General features: G+C 36.8%; 1 protein-coding gene across 1 annotated transcript in view; it reads right to left on the bottom strand.

The window, feature by feature from the left end:
• Positions 1–22,886, bottom strand: part of RSBN1L (round spermatid basic protein 1 like) — a 29,382-nt gene that overhangs the window by 5,053 nt on the left and 1,443 nt on the right. Inside the window, exons 2-5 of the mRNA XM_081957045.1 lie at positions 16,157–16,276; positions 11,514–12,178; positions 2,494–2,631; positions 1,968–2,110 (exon numbers count right to left, since the gene is read on the bottom strand). Of these exons, the coding sequence (XP_081813171.1) occupies positions 1,968–2,110; positions 2,494–2,631; positions 11,514–12,178; positions 16,157–16,276 (1,066 nt within the window). The remainder of the gene's footprint in view (positions 1–1,967; positions 2,111–2,493; positions 2,632–11,513; positions 12,179–16,156; positions 16,277–22,886) is intronic.

The raw sequence follows: 22,886 nt of genomic DNA, 5'->3' as shown, positions 1-22,886 counted from the left end.
TTTTAAAGATTTCAGCTTCATAGGTTTAATTTCACTCACAGCATAAAGTGGAGAGACAGTCCTACAAATAACCCGATCCCAACACACATACACAATCACACCGTTTTTCAATTCTTCAATGAGATAGGATGGGCTGAGAAAGGGTGATTAATCCAAACAGCACCAAGTGAATTTTTATGGCTAAAAGTGGATGAGATCCTGGGATTTTCCTTGCTCTAAATCACAACACCTTGATCACTAGACCATACCCGACTCTTTAATTAACATAGCCATATCCCTTTCCATAAAGGAAGCTTCCACCACACTGTCAAAATATGAGCGGTGAGGCAGAGTTCTCAACACTGAGACATGTCTGCCTAAAGACTAAATAAAAACACTTAAGGGCAGAGTCATAGATATGAGCATGTCTGATCAAACTCTGCAAAAATGAGTATTTACATATGAAATTAAATCACAGAAAGACCTACCCAATCTGTTGTTGTTGTTATTATTATTATTATTTAACCATTGAATGTCACCAAAGATAGCAACTCATAATCGAACATGGACAAACTAATTTTCTATTTTTTTTCTTCCTTCCTTCCAGACTTCTTTAAGTCCCATACATAGGGCTCCCCAACTGCTGGGCCGTGGATGAGTATTGGTCCATGGCCTGTTTGGAACTGGGACACATAGCAGGAGGTGAGCAGTGGGCGAATGAGCGAGCCAGCTCCATCTTTATTTTGCAATCGCTCCCCAGCGCTAGCATCACTGCTCCAGCCCCAACCGAGATCATCAGGCACTGGATTCTCACAGGGGCATGAACTGTACTGTAAACTGCATATGGAAGGGATCTAGATTGTGTGATCCTCCTCCCCTGCCCCACCTCGGAGCCAAGGAAAAATTGTCCTCCATGCAACCAGTCCTTGCTGCCAGACATAAAAATCTAACCCCCATTTTCCTCCACAATTTTTGCTTTTCTGACAAAGTTCTTATCATTTTACCCAAATCCATTTGTAAATTTTATGAAATAATTTAAGTCTCTGATATTTCAATGTAAACGCATAATCCACATCATACTTTTTAAAAAAATAGTTTTATTAAACATTTTAATCTTTATAAACAGAAAGAAAAACACAAGAAAAAAACAAAAAACAAAACATACATAACAATATAAAGTAATTATACAGCTGTATAATTATTCCACATCATACTTTTGATGCATTATTTGTATACAGGATTTTTATTTTATTTTTTTAAATGATCATCCAATTCCACTTGTAAATCCAGTATTTACATTTCTTTCTTGTAAGTTTCTTTCTTTCTTTCTTTCTTTCTTTTTACCATTTGGGGAAAGGTACCCCACCCTTTAAGAAAAATATTTTTGTATTAGGTTGATGGATTTATCTATTTTATTTAATGATTACTGAAATAATTGGGGGGAAATAACATCAAATGTGGCATACATGTTGTATGCAATGTGGGCTGCTTATTTTCTTAAAAGGAATAATTATTAAATAAATTTATTTCTTTGGCAGGAAATGGCATCTTCAAGAGCAAGGGTGGGGGAGGAACATTAACAGAAACTTTAATTAGCTATCTGACATCAACCTCTAAAGTGCTTTTTGGACTTTAGCTGCTGTTTCGGACAAAATATGTGATAACTGAGAAACCAGTTCTTTAGGGTCTGCCCTGCATTGCCAATTGTCAGACAGGAAAGACAGGTTCACACGTAAATTGATGCATTGCTATAACCTACGTACCAGAATCTTCTCAACTAAAGGCAGGTACCTGTTTAAGAGTTAGATAAAAGGTCAAGGGAATTCAAGGGGGGTTGGACTTTGTCTGCTTGTGGCTACATAGGATTCTAGACTGATTGCTCTTTTAACTCCACCTCCCAGATTCTGCCACGCCTTCTGCTACACCAATCCTGGAATGGAGTATTAAATATTATTGAATATTAAAGACAACCAGATATTACAACATACCTTTTCCTTTTGAAAGGCGACTTTGGCATATCTGCCACAGGAATCATCTGTTCTCCTGGACGTACCCACATGATGGGACCATCATCGCTGTCTTTCCGACTTTCTAGTTTAAGACTAGAAAGAGTCCCCCATGGTAAAGTACACTAAAACGAAACACTTATGTTTAAAATCTATGTTAGTTTCTGATACTATTTTAAACTATTTATTTATTTTACACAATGAAAAGCACTGGGTATCCATCTACAAACATGATTGGCAATTTGATTAATGCAAACCATTGGGACATTCAATTTGAACTGAGATCGAAACCCAGACCAAAACTTGCACATTCCCAATATTTTGAAATCAAAATGATGAGCATTGCAAATGTGCCAATTTCTGCAAGAGACAAACTACTATCTACATGTTATGAGCTTCGGAATTTTAAATCTTTCAGTTTTGCTTGAAGATGTGCAATGGATGCAGTTTTAAGAAATTAAAGTATAAGCTCTTAAAATATATACATATATATATATACACATCTTACTTTTAACAAAGGTGAGTCTTCCAACATATCAAGGAACTCTGGAAAATAATCCCCAACTTCCTCATCTACTGCTCCAACCAAGCTGATTTGTCTCATTGGGCCAGCTCTGTATGTACCATGGGAATATGTTCTTTTTACCTGAACAAAAGCCAAAGTAAAAAAAAGAAAGCACCAGTTTATTTTATACCTAGAATAATGTGCAGAATTATTTAAATATGTAAAAATATCCTAAATATTTTCTGAGACCCAAGCAATACTTGGTATTAAATATTGTTCAGAAAACAATAAACATAATTTTAGATACAGATTGCTGTCAAGTGCAATGTTAAATTACCATATCAATATATGTTTAATGAAAGAATATAATTTTAAATATATTATTATAAGAATTAAACTTAAACAAAATGGCAAATTTCCGTTTTCAGATCAGCTAAAAGAAGCAGACAGAATATGTTCTTAATTTTAAAAAATGAAAATATTCATACACAATATTTTATTTTTATTTAAAAAATACTAGTATTGAGAATAATTGTTTACTTTTTCTTACTTATTACTTTATGACTTCTCTCTGTCAAGGTATAACTTCGAGAATGCATTTCCATTTATAAAAGGCAAAAAAAAAGATCTCTCATCTAATTTGCTATCTCATTTTTTTGCCAACACTGCTTTGAATGATGGAATCAATCAAGTTGTCATCACGCTGTACTTTCAAGGTTATTCAACTGAATAGTCAGCATCCAGTAATGGCTTTTTAAATTACCAGCTGATCTAATGCACACACAGAGTTTCCTATATTCAACCCACTAAAATAACAGATTGTACAGTTGTCACTTATGCAGCAGTGCTAATCTTTACATCTCTCTAATCAAAGATTCAAGTTTCTGGGCGTTAGACATTGCTTTTTTTTTATTTGTGTGCTCTTTTTTTAATATATGTTGTTCCCACAGACAAAATGCAATAAACCTTTCACTAGCATCCTGGCAGCCAAATACCAGTCCTAATCCATTCAGCATACTACTTTCACAGAAGCCCCTATAGATAACTTTAATTTACTAACCCACCAATCAAAGTTGGATGCCCTGTATTTTTACACACAAACTCATACATGCATGAGGAAAATTTCTGAAGATATTTTGAGAGATTAAACTCTTTATTTTGCATAATTCATATACAGACCCAATTCCACAAACTCTGGGCATCTTACTGAAACAAAGCCAAAACCACAAGAACACTCAATTAGCACAATGGACATCATTAAAACAGTCTAATGGACCAGGTCTTAAAGGCTAAGAACCATTTGGTTTAACTTGCTGAGCATTTTAAAGTGCACTGCATGGTAGTTGCTCTGTAATTGATTGTGGAAAATAATATATCCAAATTAAAATTAAAGATATTGGTATTGATTATGTAAGTAATGCAGTAATCATTTTGATTTTAAAAAAAACCAGTCAGCCTTTTTATAACAATTTTGTTTTTAGATTTTGGTCCAATATAGTTAAAATCAAGCTTATTCTATTAATTCTTAAATTACACTTTTTACTGCATCCACAATGACATCAAAACCACTCTCAAAAAGCATGCTCAAAAAGATGATTACTTATCATATGGTATGGATGGAAAGTTATCACACAAAACATTCCAGCCTATTTATAGATGGTAGAGAATGCAATATATTTCAGGGAAATTGCCTGCCCTGTTTCATCTGTTTTAGCTATACAGTATTATAAGAAAAATGATGAACTTTTATCTATACAATTTAAATAGTGGAATACTATCTTTTCTTCACTCTGAACTGTTTTCATTTCTGCTGGGCATTGGAATTAATACAGGTAGTCCTCGACTTACAACAGTTCAAAGTCATAATAGCATTTTAAAAAGGTGCTGTATGATCGCTTTTCACACTTAGAATTGCAGCATCTCCATGGTCACATGATTAAAATTTGGATGCTTGGCAACTGACTCATATTTATGACAGTCCCAGTGTTCCAGAGTCATATGGTCACATCTTGCAATTTTTTGACAAGCAGTCAACAAGGAAGCCAGATTCACTTAACAACTAATTTAACAACTGCAGTGATTCACTTAACAACTGTGGAAAGAGAAGTTGTCAAACAGGGCAAAGTTCACTTCACAAATGTTTCACTTAGCCACAGAAATTTGGACCTCAATTGTGGTCATAAATCGAGGACCACCTATGCCATCTAATCTGTTTTCCTTCATTTCCATCCTTTTCCTCCCTCCCTCTTTTTGTTGTCTTTAGTGTAAAGTCTGAAGTTAAAGACTACTGTAAACATGCCACTTCACAGATTGTTATCACCTGCTAAAACTAGGGACCGTTTTGAAATGATTTTTCACAACTAAGCAATTCTGTTTTCACTTCCTTTTTCTTCTCCCCCTTCTCAACTGAAAGTTCTACTGAGGCAATATTCTCATTGCTTTGTTGTTGGCTTGTCAGGAAGTGAATAATCGGCTTTTAATTGCCTCATATATTCTTTGTCACTTAATAGACAAATAGAAGAGAAAAATCTAAAACCGCATAGATAAGTCTTTCTCTCTACACACACACACGGAGGGGGAGACAGAGAAACTAATAAGAATTCTGCTTCCACCACCCCTTTGAATGAGAGTAATGAAAACAAACATTATTTCATAAATACAGTATCATACAAATGTTTACATTGTGAGAAATGATTGTGTTAACCTCTTGATAAATTGTAATGTACTTTGTTTGGTTTACGCTAAATGAAATAAGTGTCTAGTTTTTCTAGTTTCCAAGCCGTGATCTATGCACTAGTATTATGTATGAACTAGGCCAAGTGGCTTACTCAGCATGCCAAATTATATCTGATTTCTAAAGCAGAGAAATTTGTCCACTACGTTTCTTCTAAGACTCAAAAGAGACATGTTGCATACGTAGAAACACACCTAATTTACAAAGCCTAAATGTAACACAGGTAGTCCTCAACTTGCAACAGTCTGTTTAGTGACCATTCCAAATAACGGCACTGGAAAAAAAGTGACTTATGACCATTTTTCACACTTACATGACATGCAGCATTCCCATGGTCACGTGATTAAAATGTGGAGCCTGGCCACTGACTCATGTTTATGACAATTGCAGTGTCCTGGGGTCACCTTCTGCCACCTTCTGCCAAGCAAAGTCATTGAGTGAAGCCAGATTCACTTAACAACCGTGTTAATAACTTAACAACTGCAGTGATTCACTTAACAATGGAGGCAAGAAAGGTCGTAAAATGGGGCAAAACTCACTTAACAAATGTCTCACTTATCAACCGTAATTTTGGGCTCAATTGTGGTCATAAGTCGAGGACTACCTGTAGTTCCTTTTCATAACAGCCTTGCAACTCCTTCTGCGAATAAATGCAAACAATTATTTTTCAGGAGAGTAACTGGGGAGCTGATTTGTATATTGCACTAAACAATTCTTTGGTTTAATAGCAACTTACTGAATAGCAGGACTCATATAAAATATTATCTCTCTCAAAATCCTGTTTATCCGCACTCAATATTCCACAATCACATTATCAAAATTCAATAGTCAAATGACCATATGAATGACCATATGTGTTATTTATTATAGTGCAATGTTGGGTGGGTTTTTTATTTTTATTTTTTGATTCCCCCATTAAAAACAAAGAAGGAACTTAAAGTGAAAGACCTCTGGGAGATAAAGTACATTTCATCATCAGAGACCATATCATCATATTATGGCTTAAATTCAATAACATGATTTCAGGATATCTTGGGACTTTTTAAACATGGATATAGTAGTTCTTTTTCTCTCCGAGGTCTCCCAACTTTTATTTCAACCCCAAATCTAGAAGGGGGGGGGCAGGATTAAGTCTTGTCACATTACCTGGTACGTGTTGTGACTCCCACTACATCTTTATTTCACATACTTTTGCTGTACACAAATATGTAGCTTTGGATCATTTTTCTCAAATCCATGGATAAATATGTTTTATTTGTTTAAATTAGGTCCTCTCAATTTAGTTTTAAGACTTGGGGCATAGTACTGTATAAAACTATAGTGGCATTCAAAAATTTAGGACAGTTTTTTTTAATGCTACTGTATAATTTTTAGCTTCAGCTGAGTACATTCCAAGTTAAATTAATTATTCATTAAAAGGTACCATCTCAAAATGTAATAATCTCAAGGTTTTGTAATGGGTCCATGATATGGTTGGAAAGTGAATCCTGGTGCATCAAGAATGGGGCAGATCTGCTCTTAAGTCTAGCAGGCATTTTGTTCAGCTCTCTAAATATAGAAAGAGAATGATTACATATGCTGTGAGTGAATCTGTTCTATTTTTAGAGCAAGAATGAAATGAACAAGTTTAACGAGCACCAAATTATATTCTAATACAAGCAATGAAACTGGGTGAAATTCTACTTCTCCATGCAGGAGCAAAATCATGTAATTCAGTGTAATGGAATGTCTGGATGACTTTGGGGAAGAAGGGGAAGAGATTCTTCTTAGGAAACCATCAGACAAGAGAGCCCCCATACCTGCTTCTTGTTTGCTGCCTTGAGTTATTTATAAAAATAATAAAGGCAGGGTAAAAAAATAAATCTCAATAAATAAAAGGACAGTCAAGAAAAGAAACCAATGGATCAAGCAGTTAAAATTGCTGGCAGGAAGTTTGTATTTTCAGACTTGCAAGATTCTGTCAAGGTGGGCTTACAACATGTTTCATGTTTCCTGTCTGGTTTACCTGGGCGGGCAGATGTCAATCTTGCAAGTCTAAAAGTCTGCAAGTCTAGCTGCCACTTTGAGCTGCTTGATCCATTAAGGGAAGTCCTTCCTAAGTTTCTTCCTTTGACCGTAAGCAGCTGGGGGCTCCTGCCTCTCTTCTCTGATTATTTCCTAGCCAGCATCTCTCCCACATTTTCCATTACATCTATCCAAGTATGAATAGAGTCCCCCCCTTTGTCATTCAGAAATCCTCCATTCATTAATAGAATAAGGAATATATTTTTGTCAAGAGATAAAACAGTTTAACAACATTCTTCAAACATACAAAACTTTCATACAAACAGCTGTTTGATTTTTTAAACAGCGAATGAAAATGAATTATTCCAATTTGTGAAAAGTGCAACTGGGCTCCCCCCCCCCAAGCTCCTTAATTCATCCTAGCAGCAATATTCTTTTCATAATATAATTCCTCTCTGAACACAAGGAAGAAGAGAGAAACTAACTTGCAAATACAGTAGTTAAACATGTATTTGATACAAAGCCAAAACTGATACAAACTGTTTTCACAAGAAGAAAACAATAGCTAAAAGGCAATATATGTAAATAAATTTCAAAGGACTTCAGTTTTGAGCTGGTTCTCCAAAATAAACCACAATGTAGATATTAGCATAAAATTCTACAAAGGTTTTCCGCCTTACATAATTCTCTTCACAACTTCTTTATTCCCCCCCCAAACAACACCAAGTATCACTGATTCTAGAGTTGGGCTGGACATTAACAAAGAAGCTAAGATTCTGACAAAACAAAAAAATCAATATACAGGGTAGCCATACGAAAAGAGCGGTTATTGTGGTTGGGGTTCTAGTCCCTTTGAAGGATGAGGTTTGTGATTTTGTTATGTTCTGGACATTACACCTCGATATCAAGGTAGCTGCTGTGACTATGAATGTCGTTGTCAACCCCAGCCACTGCTATTGTATCTTTTCCTCTAAAATATATATCTGGGTGTATAGTTACATATCTGAGGTCCACTTTCTACAATGAGTCACTACGGAATTCCAGAATTCTTCAATCAGCATGGCTGTTGCTGAGAATATTCCAGGGTTTGACAAAGCTGGGCAATTCAACATCCAAATTAAATTACTGTAACATATTCTACATGAAACTCTCATTAATCAAGGAGTATCCAGAAGTGGGATAGAACAAGATGTGGTCACTCAATCATTTTTATAGCTTGCTAGGGGATGGTTTTCAGGTCCAATTCAAAGTGTTGCATATAACCGATATGAACCTTAAATTGTCTGGGATAAGATTATTGGAAAGACCATCTATTCCCAAAGAATCTGCCCTGACAGCTGGGGCCATTGAAAAACTGTTCTCTACAAGAAAAGGCAGGCCAGATGTTGACAGTACACTGTTTTTTTCAATGTGGCACTTCAATTTGACTTTGCCCTGCCTTGATACTTTCGAGATAAGCAGCCAAGAAATTTTTATTTTACAGGCTTTAAACAGCTTAATTGGTTGTTAAACTTGCTTCTTTGATGCCTCTTTCAAATTGCATTTTAAGGTATTTCTTATGTTAAGATATTGTATAAACATGTAATTAACTCATTCTGAAGATGGCATAAATGTTTTTATAATTATAACATCATCATTCCAATTCCATAGTTGGAAAATATTTTCAAACCCTTAAATGAATATTTTGATGTTGGATTTTGAGCTTCATTATTCGTGTATGTACTATTTTATTATTTTTTAGATTACAAGTGATAGAGATGAAGATTATTGTATTGAACTAAAATGAAGAGGAATCCAAATTTGAGATGATGTCCTTCTGCCAGGAAAAAAAGTAGACTGAAATAAAATTCAGTCGCCTCTAGGTGAGACTGGCAGCATACTAGTCAAGCAAACAAATAAACAAGTAAATAAATGCCATATTTTTCACTGGAGACGCACCGGAGTATAAGACACACCCAGGTTTTGAAGAGGCATTTTTTTTAAAGTAGGTAGGTAGATAGAGGGATAGATAGAGAAATACAGTAAGTAGGTAGGTAGGTAGGGAGGTAGGTAGGGAGGTAGGTAGGGAGGTAGGGAGGGAGAGAGAGGGAGGGAGAGAGAGAGAGAGAGAGAGAGAGAGAGAGAGAGAGAGAGAGAGAGAGAGAGAGAAGTTAGGTAGGTAGGTAGATAAAGGAATAGAGAGAGAGAAATAGAGAGAGATAGAGAGAAATACAGTAGATAGGTAGTAGATAGGGCAGAGAGAGAGAGAGAGAGATACAGTAGGTAGGTAGGGGGAGAGAGTAGGAAGGTAGGTAGATGTTTCCAAGTGTATTTATCCATGTGCTGGAGAAGGAAATAGCTGACAACCTGTAGCACCTAAAATTTTGTTTCTGCTGGGACAGCACTTGATCAATGTAATTCTCATCAATCACTCTAACTAAACAGCTTTCTGAAAGGGGAAAAAAAGTTTTTGCACTCTGCAAACCTCTCCCAAACTGCCTGTTTTTCGCGAAAACGGACCCCTTTTTTTTTTAAAAAAAAAGGCATGAATAGCCTTGGGGGGGCTTGCAGAGTGCTCCTGGGAGGGGGGGGAACGAGCAAAGAAACGGCCTGTTTTCCATGAAAACAGCTCGTTTTTTTGTCAAATGAATTGCATGCATAGCCTTATGAAGGCTTGTAGAGTGCTGCTGGGGGCATTTCTGCCCTCCCCAGCCCCCAGGAAGTGTCTGAAAGCCTCCATAAGGCTATGAACGGCCATTTTGGTGAAGGGGCGGGGCTTCAGGAGGCAAAAAATGCTGTATTCGATGTATAAGATGCACCCAGATTTTCAGCCTCTTTTTAGAGGAAAAAAGGTGCGTTTTTTACTCTGAAAAATACGGTAACTGAAATGATAAAAACAGGCAAAAGATCCTGTAGGGCACAGGTGTCAAACTCGTGTCACACTGCCATCATGTGACATTTTGCAACGTTTTTTCTGAATCAGGAAGCTGGGGTGCACATGACACATCAGGCTGGCGGGCTGCCAGTTTGACACCCCTGCTGTAGAGCATCTGACTTTCTCTCCTTTTCAACCTAAAGTTTCCAAGTGCACTGAAACCAATCCAAGGGATTCCCTGCTCTATAAATGGGTATATGAGGAAATATCCCCCCCCTCTCCCCTTCCCTTCCTCCCTCACCCTCTCTCTGTGTCTCTCTGTGGCCACATTCCCCCATCTCATATACAGCAAAGCTTATTAATTAAATGTAACAATCTTGCTCTTAACATTGAACTTTTCCATGGAATGATTACTAAATTATGAGTACTCTTGGCCTTTCTTTTAAATGCTTCGAAACAACGGTGGCTCAGGAGAAATCAAACATTAGCAAAACCATACAGCTTCTGTAACATGAAAATAACTTTATGCCACACACTGTTTCTGTTCCATTTTGCTTTAAACGCCTCCACCTTCTTTTAATCAAAGCAGAAAATTGCTGGATGTTTGTTTATAGGCAAGTGGCAAATACTAATATGTGGAAAAACTCGAGTATAATCTATTTTTTTAAACAACACAAAGCGTAAGTGGAAAATCCAAAATTAGAAACTATCAATCTTTCAAAAATCCACTTGCAGGCATATAACAAGCATGGATTATTATTCTAATTTTGCAAAGGAAGGGTTGGATATGTTGCATTTCTTTTCCTTCAGTTACTGTAACACAACCACACCTTAAGATGGGCTCAAGGCTTCGCTGGGTCCAGGCGTGATAAGCATATACAAGACTGGAGGCAACTGGACTTTCTTGTTTTTTCTTTTTAAGACTTTTCACTTCTCATTCAAGAAAGTTCTTCAGCTCTGACTGGATGGTGGGGAATGGAAGGATTTATACTCCTTGCAGACATCTGGTCATTTGCGTCCTTTTAGAGGGTCATGACCTGGATGACTGAGAATCTCCATAGACATTGACCTGCCTTGACTTTCATTAACTATTTTTAAGAATTGTTCTTTCCCCTACATTTCTATTCTTTGTTTTTTAGCCTTAATAAAAACGGAAAGGTCCACAGACATTCAGAAGATCTAAACCTAGCACCTCCTACCCCAGAGCCAACAAGGAATACGAGGCAGAATTTCCATGAATTATGTAGGCAATCTAAACTGTGACCAGATAATTCATAGAACCTTTTTATTTGCCTTATCAAAAATATATGTTACTGCTATCACTGTCTTGTCTAACAAATTTAGAGAATTTTAGCGAAAAGGAGCAATAATTGGAACACTGTATAGGAAGCAAAATGTTTTTTTAAGAAAATATGAAAGATAACCTCTTACCTGAGCATGAAAATTGGACATAGTCGTAGTCTCTATGTCTTTCTTTCCCAAAATCTCCATTTTCACTGGCGAATTGGGAAAATTAAACGAAAAGTAGTCTAAAAAGTCAGGTAAATAAGTAGCTGCCCCGTGAACAATTCCCATTACATAGTAAGCAGCACAGTTCTCCTTTTCACTAAAAACCAGAGCCAGAAATTCTTCTGCAAATCTCTCCATCTCCACAGGAGACAAGTGGGAGAGCTCCTTCGTGTAGGCGTGAACCACCGAGGCACCTCCGTTAGGCTGGTGCTCCACATGAATGAACTCTTTGAATTCCAGCGCGTCCAACCTTTGCAGCTTATCCTGAACCCGCGGCTCCTTTAATGAGACAAAGGGAAACTCACTGCTGTCCACTCTCTTGGACTCAGAGTCCTTCTTGGGATTCTTATGTTTCTCATTGAAATCTTTAAGATGGTGGTGGTGGTGGTGGTGGTGGTGATGATGGTGATCCACAATGCCTTTGGCTTCTTGATCCTCAAAATCGGAAAGCAATCCTGAGCAGATGGTCTGAATAGATTTACTGTACATTTTTGGACGCTTCCGTTTTTCGCACTCTTTATGTTTCTTTTTCTTTTTCTTCTTTACTTTTTTAATCTGTAGGTCGTCTGCGTTGCTTTTCACTTTTTCTTTTATGTATATAAAGAAAGAAAAATTTGCTTTAATTTATCAAAAGCTGGAGCTACATGAAGACGGAAAATATCCTGTGCAATAATATGCCAAGTACTGTAAACCGATTTAAGTTCCAAAGTATAATAAAAACATACCACACATGAATCCTGAAGAACAGCAATATCACTTTTACCTTCAATCATTAATATAGTTAAGCTATCAGGTCAGGGTTGCAAAAAGATCTGGGATTCCTAGTCAAAGATAAATATTACCCGCAAGGTTCCTGGAGTCGGGCTTTTTAAATTGTTGGTTCCCTTCTCCAGAAAAGGATCCCCCTGAAGGCAGACAGGATCCAACCCTATTAACTTGCTATTAAGACTAGGCTGCTATTTCAGTGAGTCCTTGGACTGAGTGATTGCTCTTGTTTTCCTGAGGGTGGTAGTGGGTGAGGGCAGGGGTGTGTGTGTGGAGGCAATTGTGTATATGGGATACAGCTTTTCGTCAGCAGTAGGAAATGTTACCAATATATTGTTCTTTTCTAGTTTATTTCATTACTGTTTCAGAAGTCTGTAAGATGCTTGAAGACAAGAGAAGCATAATGAATGATTAAATAAACATTGCAATGAGCGCTTGACAGCAGGAAAAAGTTAATGTTCTCCATAGTGAGGGAAGGAGTATCCAGGATGGGTTGACCTTGTCCTCTCTTGATTGGACTGAGTCAGATAAGCTCTTTTAGTCACGCCTTGGTCACCAGGCTCCACCCAGTTATCGACTCGGTCCATCAACGGACGGCTGTGTTCATCCTGAGAGCCTGAAGAAACTTAAAAGGAAAAAATTTAAATTGCTGCCAAAGCGATCGAAATTGTCTCCACGCTGCCTGATAAATCACTAGAGGCTGAGGAAACCCCCAGCGGGGGTAGAAAGGCCGCACAGCAACCGCTAAGGCTACAGAGCGAGACCCAGGGCACTAAGTGAGGACTCTCACCAAAGACAGGCAAGCGAGCTCTGCAGAGGCCTCTGCAGCAAGGGCGACGCCCAAGGAAGTTCTAAGCGCCGGAGCGCTCCACCGCTCCCCTCAGGGGTTGAGCGATGAACCGCGGTGTTTTAAAACGCCACGGAGCGCCCACGCTGGCAGCGATCGCCAGAGAACAAGGTGAGAAAGAGCTGCGGGAGGCTTTGGTACGTTCCATCCTGGATACTCCTCCCCTCACTATGGAGAAAGGGTGTTGGTACTTATCTGATATGCCTTTTTTCAGAGTGGGGGAGGAGTATCCAGCCCCTCCCTGATATGGGTATGTTGCAAAATTGTTATGTTGTTTGTTGAACTGTTCTGTTGAAGCAATAAATAAAGCTTTGAAACTAAAATAAAGTTAGAGTGGATGACACAGCGAGTTGGATAGAGTTCTTCGCCGATAACTGGGTGGAGCCTGATGACCAAGGCATGGCTAAAAGAGCTTATCTGACTCAGTCCCATCAAGAGAGGACAAGGTCAACCCATCCTGGATACTCCTCCCCTACTATGAGAAGAGGCGTATCAGGTAAGTACAAATGCCCTTTTTCTGTATCTTTTTGCTACAAGTAGTTGTCTGAAGTTTAGCAGGCTAGACCTGAAAATAGTAATATCAGCATGCAACAACTATTGGAGAGATGCTGCAAAGACCATAGCTGCTTCTCACATTCTTTGTTGGGCCTCAATTGCTTACATTTTGATAACTGAAATTACTGAAAAAATTACACCATCTACTTCCTGAAGCAGTGAGACTGCTGTCAGAGAAGTTCCTTCTGGAAACTCTTGACACCAGATTCCTTAGGTAGGTTGTTGCATTTGTCTTTATGCAGATACAATGGCAGAATTGGTACAGGTAGTCCTCAACTTACAACCTCAATTGAGCCCAAAATTTCTGTTGCTAATTGAGACTGTTGTTGTGTGATTTTTTCCCCATTTTGTAGTTGTTAACATTAGTAACAGATTAGTGAATCTGGCTTCCCCATTGACTTTGCTTGTCAGAAGGTCCCAAAAGGGAATCACAACGCTATGGGACACTATCACCGCCATAAATGAGTCAGTTGCCAAGGATCTGAATTTTGATCCCATGACCATGGGGATGTTGTGACGGTAAGTGTAAAAAAACAGTCATCAGTCACTTTTTTCAATGCCCTTGTAACTTTGAACGGTCACTAAACGGATAATTGCAAGCCAAGTATTATCTGCACAAGGACATATCAGAGGAGACTGGAATCTGGCTGCTACAGGGTAAGAAAGGCAGAGGCGGTTAGTTGTCCTCCTATCTTTCAAGTGACAGCCCACACAAGGAAGTCAAGGGTTCATCAAAGGTGGACTCTACAGCCTCAAAGTTCTGCCTTCTATTGCCAGGCTAACCTGTGGTGAAACAGCTGCTATCAGGATTGAATCCTGAATGAAAGCACAATCCTGGCATGCATTAGAACTGCCAATTATCTACCCAGTTATGAAAGATACTGTAAGATATTGGCTTTGGAAATCCTAAATGACTTATGGCCTAAGGGATTGCCTTTCCTGCTACGAACCTGCCCTGTATTTAGATCACGAGTGAGCAGCTTCAGAAGACGCTTCCATCATTGGCAGAAGCTCAGCTGTCTGGTGAACTGGAGAAAGGGCTTGTTCTCCTAAGTAGCTCTCAGGCTACTGGAGGTTTTTCCAAGAAGCCTCACTTGGCTCCTTCCATCCCAATATTTCAAGCTGTCCCAAGTTTTTAATGGTTATCTTATTTTCATTGCATTTATTGTAATGATTTCAATTTTGATTTTAGTGCATTTAAGATTTTTCTATTATTATTGAAAAGCTGCCTTACGTGCTTGTATCAGCAGGGTATAAATGTACAAGCACACAAAATGAAAAATATATAAGACTGAAGTACTTTTTCAATTAAGTTGGACTCAGTCAAGGTTTTAATCAATATTGATTAAACCCTTCTATCCAGATTAGCAGTGTTTTACCAGATTTTGGCTTGATGGACTTCAAATACTTGTGGATTTTGGTTTGGTGGACTGGTCTGATGTTTGGATAAAACCTACATGTAACAGAGTCTTTTGTAAATCATATGAGTTTGGACCATTCATATTATTACATTACCGTCATTGATTTTCAACTGAATAATTTTCAATTCTCAGTTTGTAAGTAAGATGGCGGCGCCTTGTTTGTTGCGGCTTTTGGCTGCATTGGCTCTTGGCTCTAATATGATTACATATTTAATAGTAGTCATTCCTCCCTTGCAATTCTAAAGGATTAACTGCATTTTAAAAGTTTGGATATATTATCTTCAATTTGGCCACTAACCGTGCAAAATCATCTTTATTCCCATGTTGAGCTTCCCGGGGTGATTATCTGCAGTTTAATTGTCAGGTTATCTTTGGAAAGCATTTTTCATGGCAATAAAGTACGAATTATCAATGTAGTATGGTAGAATAAAAGTTCCCCACAAATTTCATCCCCCAATAGATTTGCAATTTCAGATTAATTCTGAAATTAATCTCCAAAGCGCAATCAAGGCCACCATATACCAACAACTGAAAACCAATTTAGTAGCCAATCCAAAATAATACTGTTTTCACTGTTACAAAAACTCAACAGAAGAGGAAAAGGGGGGAGGGGGATGGGAACCTATACAACCCATTTTACAAATATTTTGTTTCATATAAGAGTGGGATCCTAGAAAGGTGCCACAAACTCAGATTTCAAGCACAATTATTGTGCACTTGCCTTTAATTCTCACATAATTGTTTTGGTATTCAAATTACCATTTGTAAATAAAAGCTTTTAGATCTGTAACTAGATAAACATGATACCCTTTCTCTTAAGTACAAACCTGAAATGAGAACCACAGGCCATATTGCCGCTTATCATTAAGAAAAACTACAACGAATCAGAATTAAATATATTTAAGAACATACTCATTTTTAAAAAATATTCTTTCATGTATATACCATCATCCTATTGTGAAAAATATTGTGCTCACCTTTCTGAAATAATTTCATTTCTCCATTCTCTTTTTTAATTTCAGACATTAATCTGTGCTTCTTTTTTTCTTTCTGCTTTTCCTTGTCTCGTTCTGTGGTTTTTTCTCTGATGATTTCATCTAAAAAGGAAGTATGTTCATATTCAGTAAAGATAAAAAAGTTTTAGAAAGAAATTGCCCACAATCAACACAATTATTCATTTGACTGGAGGATAGACTACAACTTTAATGCAGACCAGAAATAGGTCTTAAATCAACACAACTTTCAAAAATCAATAACTGAATGCCTTTCTTCTCACAGTAGAAAGTTTGGAAAATCAGATTATTGTTAAACAATAAATGAATATAAAGAGATGATTAACCAGAACACTGTACTTCAGAAACAAACTGACTTAACCAGGGTTCATCATAGCCATCTCGTTTTGTTCCTGATGTTTCCAAAGATAAGCAAAAATATTACAGATTTCTCTTACATGTATTTAGGTTTTTTAATAATCTACAAACGGTCATTCCTTAACTAAAAACCATAATTTAATTTCATAAAATGCAACTGCAGTGACAAAATACTGAAATTACTATAACCCATTAATATTTCACTTTTAAAATGCAACCGCTCAAGATCTTCAGCATGCTACCTCAACTAAAGCGCCTGACTAGTTTATATTCCAATTTACAGCAGGTAAATTAGGTTTGAGAATAACTTTCAAAGCCTATACTGTGAACGCAAAAAAATATGAGTTCTATACCCTTATGTCATTATATCTATGGAGATTTTCAAGCAGCCAGGTCACGGTTGTCCCGAAGGTGCTTTTCCAAAAGGCAACTAGACTCTGATTTTTTTGAAAATGTTTTGTTTCTCATCCCACAAGCTTCTTCAGTTGCAATTTTTTTCAGTTCTGAACTTCTTCACAACTGAAGAAGCTTGTGGGATGAGAAGTTCCGTTCTGAACTGAAGCAGCTTCTTAGCTGTGAGATGAGAAGTGAGATGTTTTCAAAGAAAAGAACCAAGACAGACCAGTTGTGTTTTGAAAAGCACTTTTGGGACATGTCATTATATATTTTCCCATCCTCATGATGTTGAAATCTTGACTCAATAATCCCTTTTGTTTCAAAAAATCAACAAAACATGAGGTTTGGGAGATTCCTAATGCTATCCTGGAAAAAAAAACTGAGGAAAAAGAATCTACTTTATATTTCTTCCACTAATTAAGTCACTAATTAAGCTCATCCTCTTGACAGATGAGAAGTTGCTGTTTGGCAAAGGTCAGCATTTCATAAATCTGCCCAACTGCAATCCACCCGAGAACCCTTGAAAACTGTCCAATTCAGAGTCCTGATAGGGAAAACAGCTTAATCTAGAAGTTTCAAAACTGGATCAACTAGTTAGAACATCCCCTTATAATATCTTCTTTTCCTTAACACAAGTACTTGTGTTTTGTAATATAATTCTCTTCAAACTATTAATCAAGTTGGCAAGACCTTCCTTTAAGTTTTATTGGTATTCAGAAAACAGATTAACAGCTAATCATGACTCATATGGAGTCATCTACAAACATACACACAAATAGCATTGTACTCCAAGAAGCAACATTCAGAAAAGTAAAGTTACTAAGTAAATTCGCATTTGCCACTTCTTAAAGAGTTTCTTTAGAGCCTCTAAGTCAGGTGTCCCCAAACTTGACAACTTTAAAACTTGTGGACTTCAACTCCCAGGATTCTCCAACCAGCTATAAACTAATCTGCTCTAAGTCCACTCTTACATACAAAAATGTAATAATTTTTAACCTTTCAAATTAGAGATAAAAAAATACAAACTTTTAAAAACGGTTATACAATTTCTATGACCAATGTATTTCAAATTCCTGTTGCAAAAGACCATACAGTAATATCCCAATACTCTGAATTAAGAAATACTACTGTAATAGCTAACAAATCCCTAAAATAACATTAGTAAAAATGACAGAATACTCCGCTGAAGCTATAAAATGATCAGCCTTTTGAAGTTTCATTAGTATAGAACTAATGTTTGTCTTGATGAAATTTTAATCTTTAGATTTGATTTTTTTTTCTAATCATATATTTAATCTTTTTACAACCTTGCAGACCTACAGTACGGGTTTTATGTTATATTGGTTTTCTGTTAGCAAATAAATAGCTTTTGCACAAACTTCCAAGAGGATCCCACATCAGACTATAAAAGAAGCCACTGAGCTCTAGGGCAGCTTATGAAGTTGAAGCATTGTCAAAAGGCGTATGAAATTACTGCATCAAGAGGTCTAATCATAGGCCATTAGATCAGCCACTGTGACAACAATCCTTCCTCTGTCCAAGGCAACCTACTGCTAGGCAAACACATGTAATTCACTTTCAAACACATCTAATACATAGGTTTTATAAGCTTATTTTGAACTCAGAAAAGTCTAAGGAAGCCTTTGAAGAAATACCTAAGCCATCTAGATATTTATAATTAGAATGTTAACTTGTACTCTTTTCCAAAATTGCTACAGGAAGGAATATGATCAACATTGTATCTATATGTTTTTTCTTATATGCTACTTTTGACTGTAATGATTGCTTACTGTTTTAAACTGGATGGGTAAACAAAAGTAAATCAGCACCCATCTGCATGTCCTCGTTCCCTTTATCCAGCATCTGTGCATGCTGAACTTCAAATGTTTAGGGTCAAACATTGAACAACTCATCATTTCAAGAGTAAAATAGGATATATTGTTATTTCTTTTGTCTGGAGGGCTGCAGCATTCTATGAGTCCCACAGATCTATAGCAAAGCTGAAATTCAAGATACAATCACAATATAAATGCATAAGCATTTATGTTCAATGAAAGCAATATAATATTTGTAGCTTAAATTCCCTAAATTCTCATATTGCTGTATACAAAATTAAACTATTTTAAGCATTCTTTGTATTAAAACTATGTAGTTTCTTCTAATCCATAATAGTAAGTATTCCCTGAAATCTAATGTTATTTAGAGCTGTATAATAGCATCTGCTTTCCATAAGTTCAACTGCCTTTTTTCAAAATGAGAAGTCCTGCATGACAACCCTCAACTTACATCTGGCAAGAATTTCTACTCAACTGGTTAAGAATGTAAAATGTAAAAACTGAGATTTGTATCAGGAAAATGAAATGTGAAATTTTAATAAAATAGGCTACAGCCTTCTACAGATGTCTCAAGTATTGAATGTATTCTTAGGATAAAATAGCAGGACTCTACATTTGCTTCCTAAAGCATCTATTACAAGATGTTTCTTTTGTCTAATGCTAAAAACACTACATTACACTAATGCTAAAAACAAGTGTTGTATCCTCACACTAAGTATTTGAGATACCAATGGTGAAACTGTAGTTTCAGACAACTCACTGTGGGAAACTAGTTTAGAGACAAAAAAAAAAGTTATGGCTGACCAACAAGCATAAAAACATATCAGAACTTAATCTTCTCATTTTCCATAGGCACAAAAACCCGTAACAATTTAATTGAATGCCCTTATTGAATTTCAGATTCCTCTGCTTTCCTTAAGATTAGTATGTCAAAATAAGAGCATATATTTTGGAGGAAGTAGTAGCAAGATATTATCAGATTAGGAGGAACTGAAAGAACTTTTAAAAACAGTAATAAACCAAGCAAAGCCCATGAATTTCAAGTACTGTTATGAACTTAGAATACCTGGTTGCATTTAGTGGACACATGGCATCCTTCAAGGCCTGTTATATGTGCTACTCTGAAAAGAAACTTTCCTGCTTTTCAGTGAGACACTGGTTTTAATTCTTGTTACTAGTTTTGATATTGTACTGCTTGGATTAAATTGGCATTTAGATTGCTATAAACTACCAAGGGGTAAGATTGCTGGGAACATCCTGGCATATCAGTATGTCAGGCAAATAAAATAGAGAATAAGACATGTTTAAAAATCTCAGCACTTTCTCTATAGTTTGTTCTTAATTACAGTACATACAAAATTGACAAACTTTGACAGAAATATCAATGACAACATCATTTAAAAATTATCAACTTTCTCATAATTTGGAAGGAAATGCTACTTTAAGTGGACATCTTGGCCATACACCTATTACTAAGAAACTATTAATCTTTATAATAAACCTAAGAGCATGCTAATATGTAATCTAGCATGTTCTGGCCTACAGTCAACTATCCATACAGCATTCACAAGTTCTCACTAGATAATACAGTAACACAAGTGATCGGCACCCCGGCTAGAAAATAGAATACTTTGAATTCTATTCAGTCTGTTCTTTGCTTTCCTGTGGTCTTGTGTCAGATCAGAAGGACAAGTGTAAACAGCTTCTGGGAAGCATCATCTCAAGCTATGGGTCTTTAGATGAAGAAATTGATTAGCAAGGCCAACTTGGGTGGCTGCATGCTAGAGTGCTCAATCAAGACTAACACCTCTATCTCCACAGAGCTGAATGTCTACACAGCTGTGGTACCACCTCTCCTGTATGGATGCCGAATTCTGGACTCTGTATTGAAGGTACATCAAACAGCTGGAGAAATTTCACAAGGATCCTCTCTGATCCCTCCTTGGCATTGACAAGATCATGTCTCCAACATGGGGATCGCCAGCATTCAGCCCTAGGTTATCAGAACTTGGAGGAAATGGGGTGGATGGATGGATGCATCATGAAAATGGATGGCTGCCATATGCCTTACAAGTTGCTCTCTAGTAGTACTAGAGTCAGGGAAGAGACCTCGAGGTTGGCCATGCAAGCACTATAAAGATGCTGAGAGAGAAACCCTACACATTGTCAAACCCAGCCAAGGAAACTAGAAGTTGCAGCTGTTGAGAAAAAAAAAACTGGTGAGCCCTGCTATGAAGGCAGGTCCTGCCAAAAACTGATAGATACTGAAAAGGCCAAGAAGTTTTACCATTACATTATTTTTCAGCTTACCTAAAAGAAAACTTAATCATGTCACAGGTCTGTGATCTTCCTTTAAATTGCTCCAGTGATTGTTTCAAAGCAAATGTTCCCCTCTTACCTCCTGTTCTTGCAAGCTTTGCAAACACTGACTTGTTAAAGCTAAAACAGCCTTGAACATTACTAGATGCAAAAGAACACTAATGATTCAAGAAGCTAGCAGATTTGTTGCATTCAGATTAGATTTCTATAAACCTAAAAATATTAATAGCACTCTGAAAAGTTAGAGAAGTGTTTTTACTGTTGACTATTAAAATTAATTTTCATTTTTAACTCCAAGTTGATTTCATAAATATGTAGTTTTACTGAGCCAAACTGGATGTGACAGGAGAACCATATGTTTCTTCCCCGTATCTGTTTATTTCACCAATAAAGCAGCATTCACTATTTTTTAAAGCATTTTTTCCCTGAAGGAAATTTTACCTTCACATCCTTTTTACTATAAATCTGGGTTTTTAAAAAAAGGCATTAAGCGCAAGATGAATAGTGGATAATTCACATTGATAAACAATCTTAGATAAACTATACAACCATACAAATATAATGTACATGATTACTAGTTAACACTTATTTCATTCAATATTAGATGTTTCACTGATAAATACCACAAGGTTCTAATAAAATAAGTTCTCCTTAGAATAGTCTAATTTGATTACTCCTTACCAAGTCATATTGAAAAGTTATGAGACATATTTGAACGGAAATTCAAATGTTACAGAGTTTCAAGATCTTTTAACTTGTTAAAAACCTCCTGACATGTTAAAAACTGCCACCTATTTCTCTATTCCAACTAAAATGGCTGCCATTAAAATCCTAGCTTATACCTGCATAAACCAGCTGGTATCAACTTAAAGCAAGGTTCCTTTTCTGTTCAACAATAATTGATTGAGTATAGGGATTCATGTGAGGTTCTTGGAACTTCTGCCACTTAAACAGAAAAGAACATGCATATTGTTTAAAATTACATTACAAGGCCCATTTTTATAGCTTGTTTTTTAACTTTCAAACTTCACCAAATTCAAAAGTACCAAATCTTGTTTCTAGGTTGATGCAATGTTCAGCTGGATTGCCCAAATTCCTTAAGCTACTGTGGTGACGAAAAAGGTTTCTCAGTTGCATCCATGCTGAAGGTAAATTTGTAGCAGTTCTTCAAGATAACCCCAGTTAGCTTCAGACTTATTTAACAACCAAGACCTGTATATTCAGTAGGTCTTACTTCTGAATGAAGAAGCAAAAATTTAAGGCTTTTACATCCTCTCTCACACACCTACATCCTGACATTAGACAACACTGAACTGCAAGTTCACTCTTCCCAGCTTCTATAGAAACGCCCCCATTAGAATGTCAAAATCACTGTGGACTCCGATAGGAAAGGATCACTTTTTAAAAAACCTGATGTTGCTAAAGTGTCTTATATAAAGAAACACAAGCCACTCCTCTCTTGCTCACCAGAAATAGTATTTTAAACCCAGAAGCATGCAGTGCATAGTAAGGGGACACGGCTGTCCATATGCTTCCATATCCCAAAGGTATTTCTTTTTTTTTCCAAAAGGCAACTAGATTTGAAGATGGGGAGAAAAATGAAACTTTGATTTTGGCCTTTACTGATTAGACACGTTTGTTGCTATAGAAATGGCTAGTTTATGCTACTATGTAAAAGTCAAAAGTTGAGGTTTGATATTATTACCTTATTCTACTGCACCCACGGGAGTCGGAAGTCAAGGCCTTTTCTTCCCCCCCCCCCCTTTGCCCTACTCTTCCCTATTTTC

Source organism: Natrix helvetica, assembly GCF_964273705.1.
Source record: "Natrix helvetica genome assembly, chromosome: 6".
Lineage (NCBI taxonomy): Eukaryota > Metazoa > Chordata > Lepidosauria > Squamata > Natricidae > Natrix > Natrix helvetica.
This window is presented reverse-complemented; position numbering and strand designations above follow the sequence as displayed.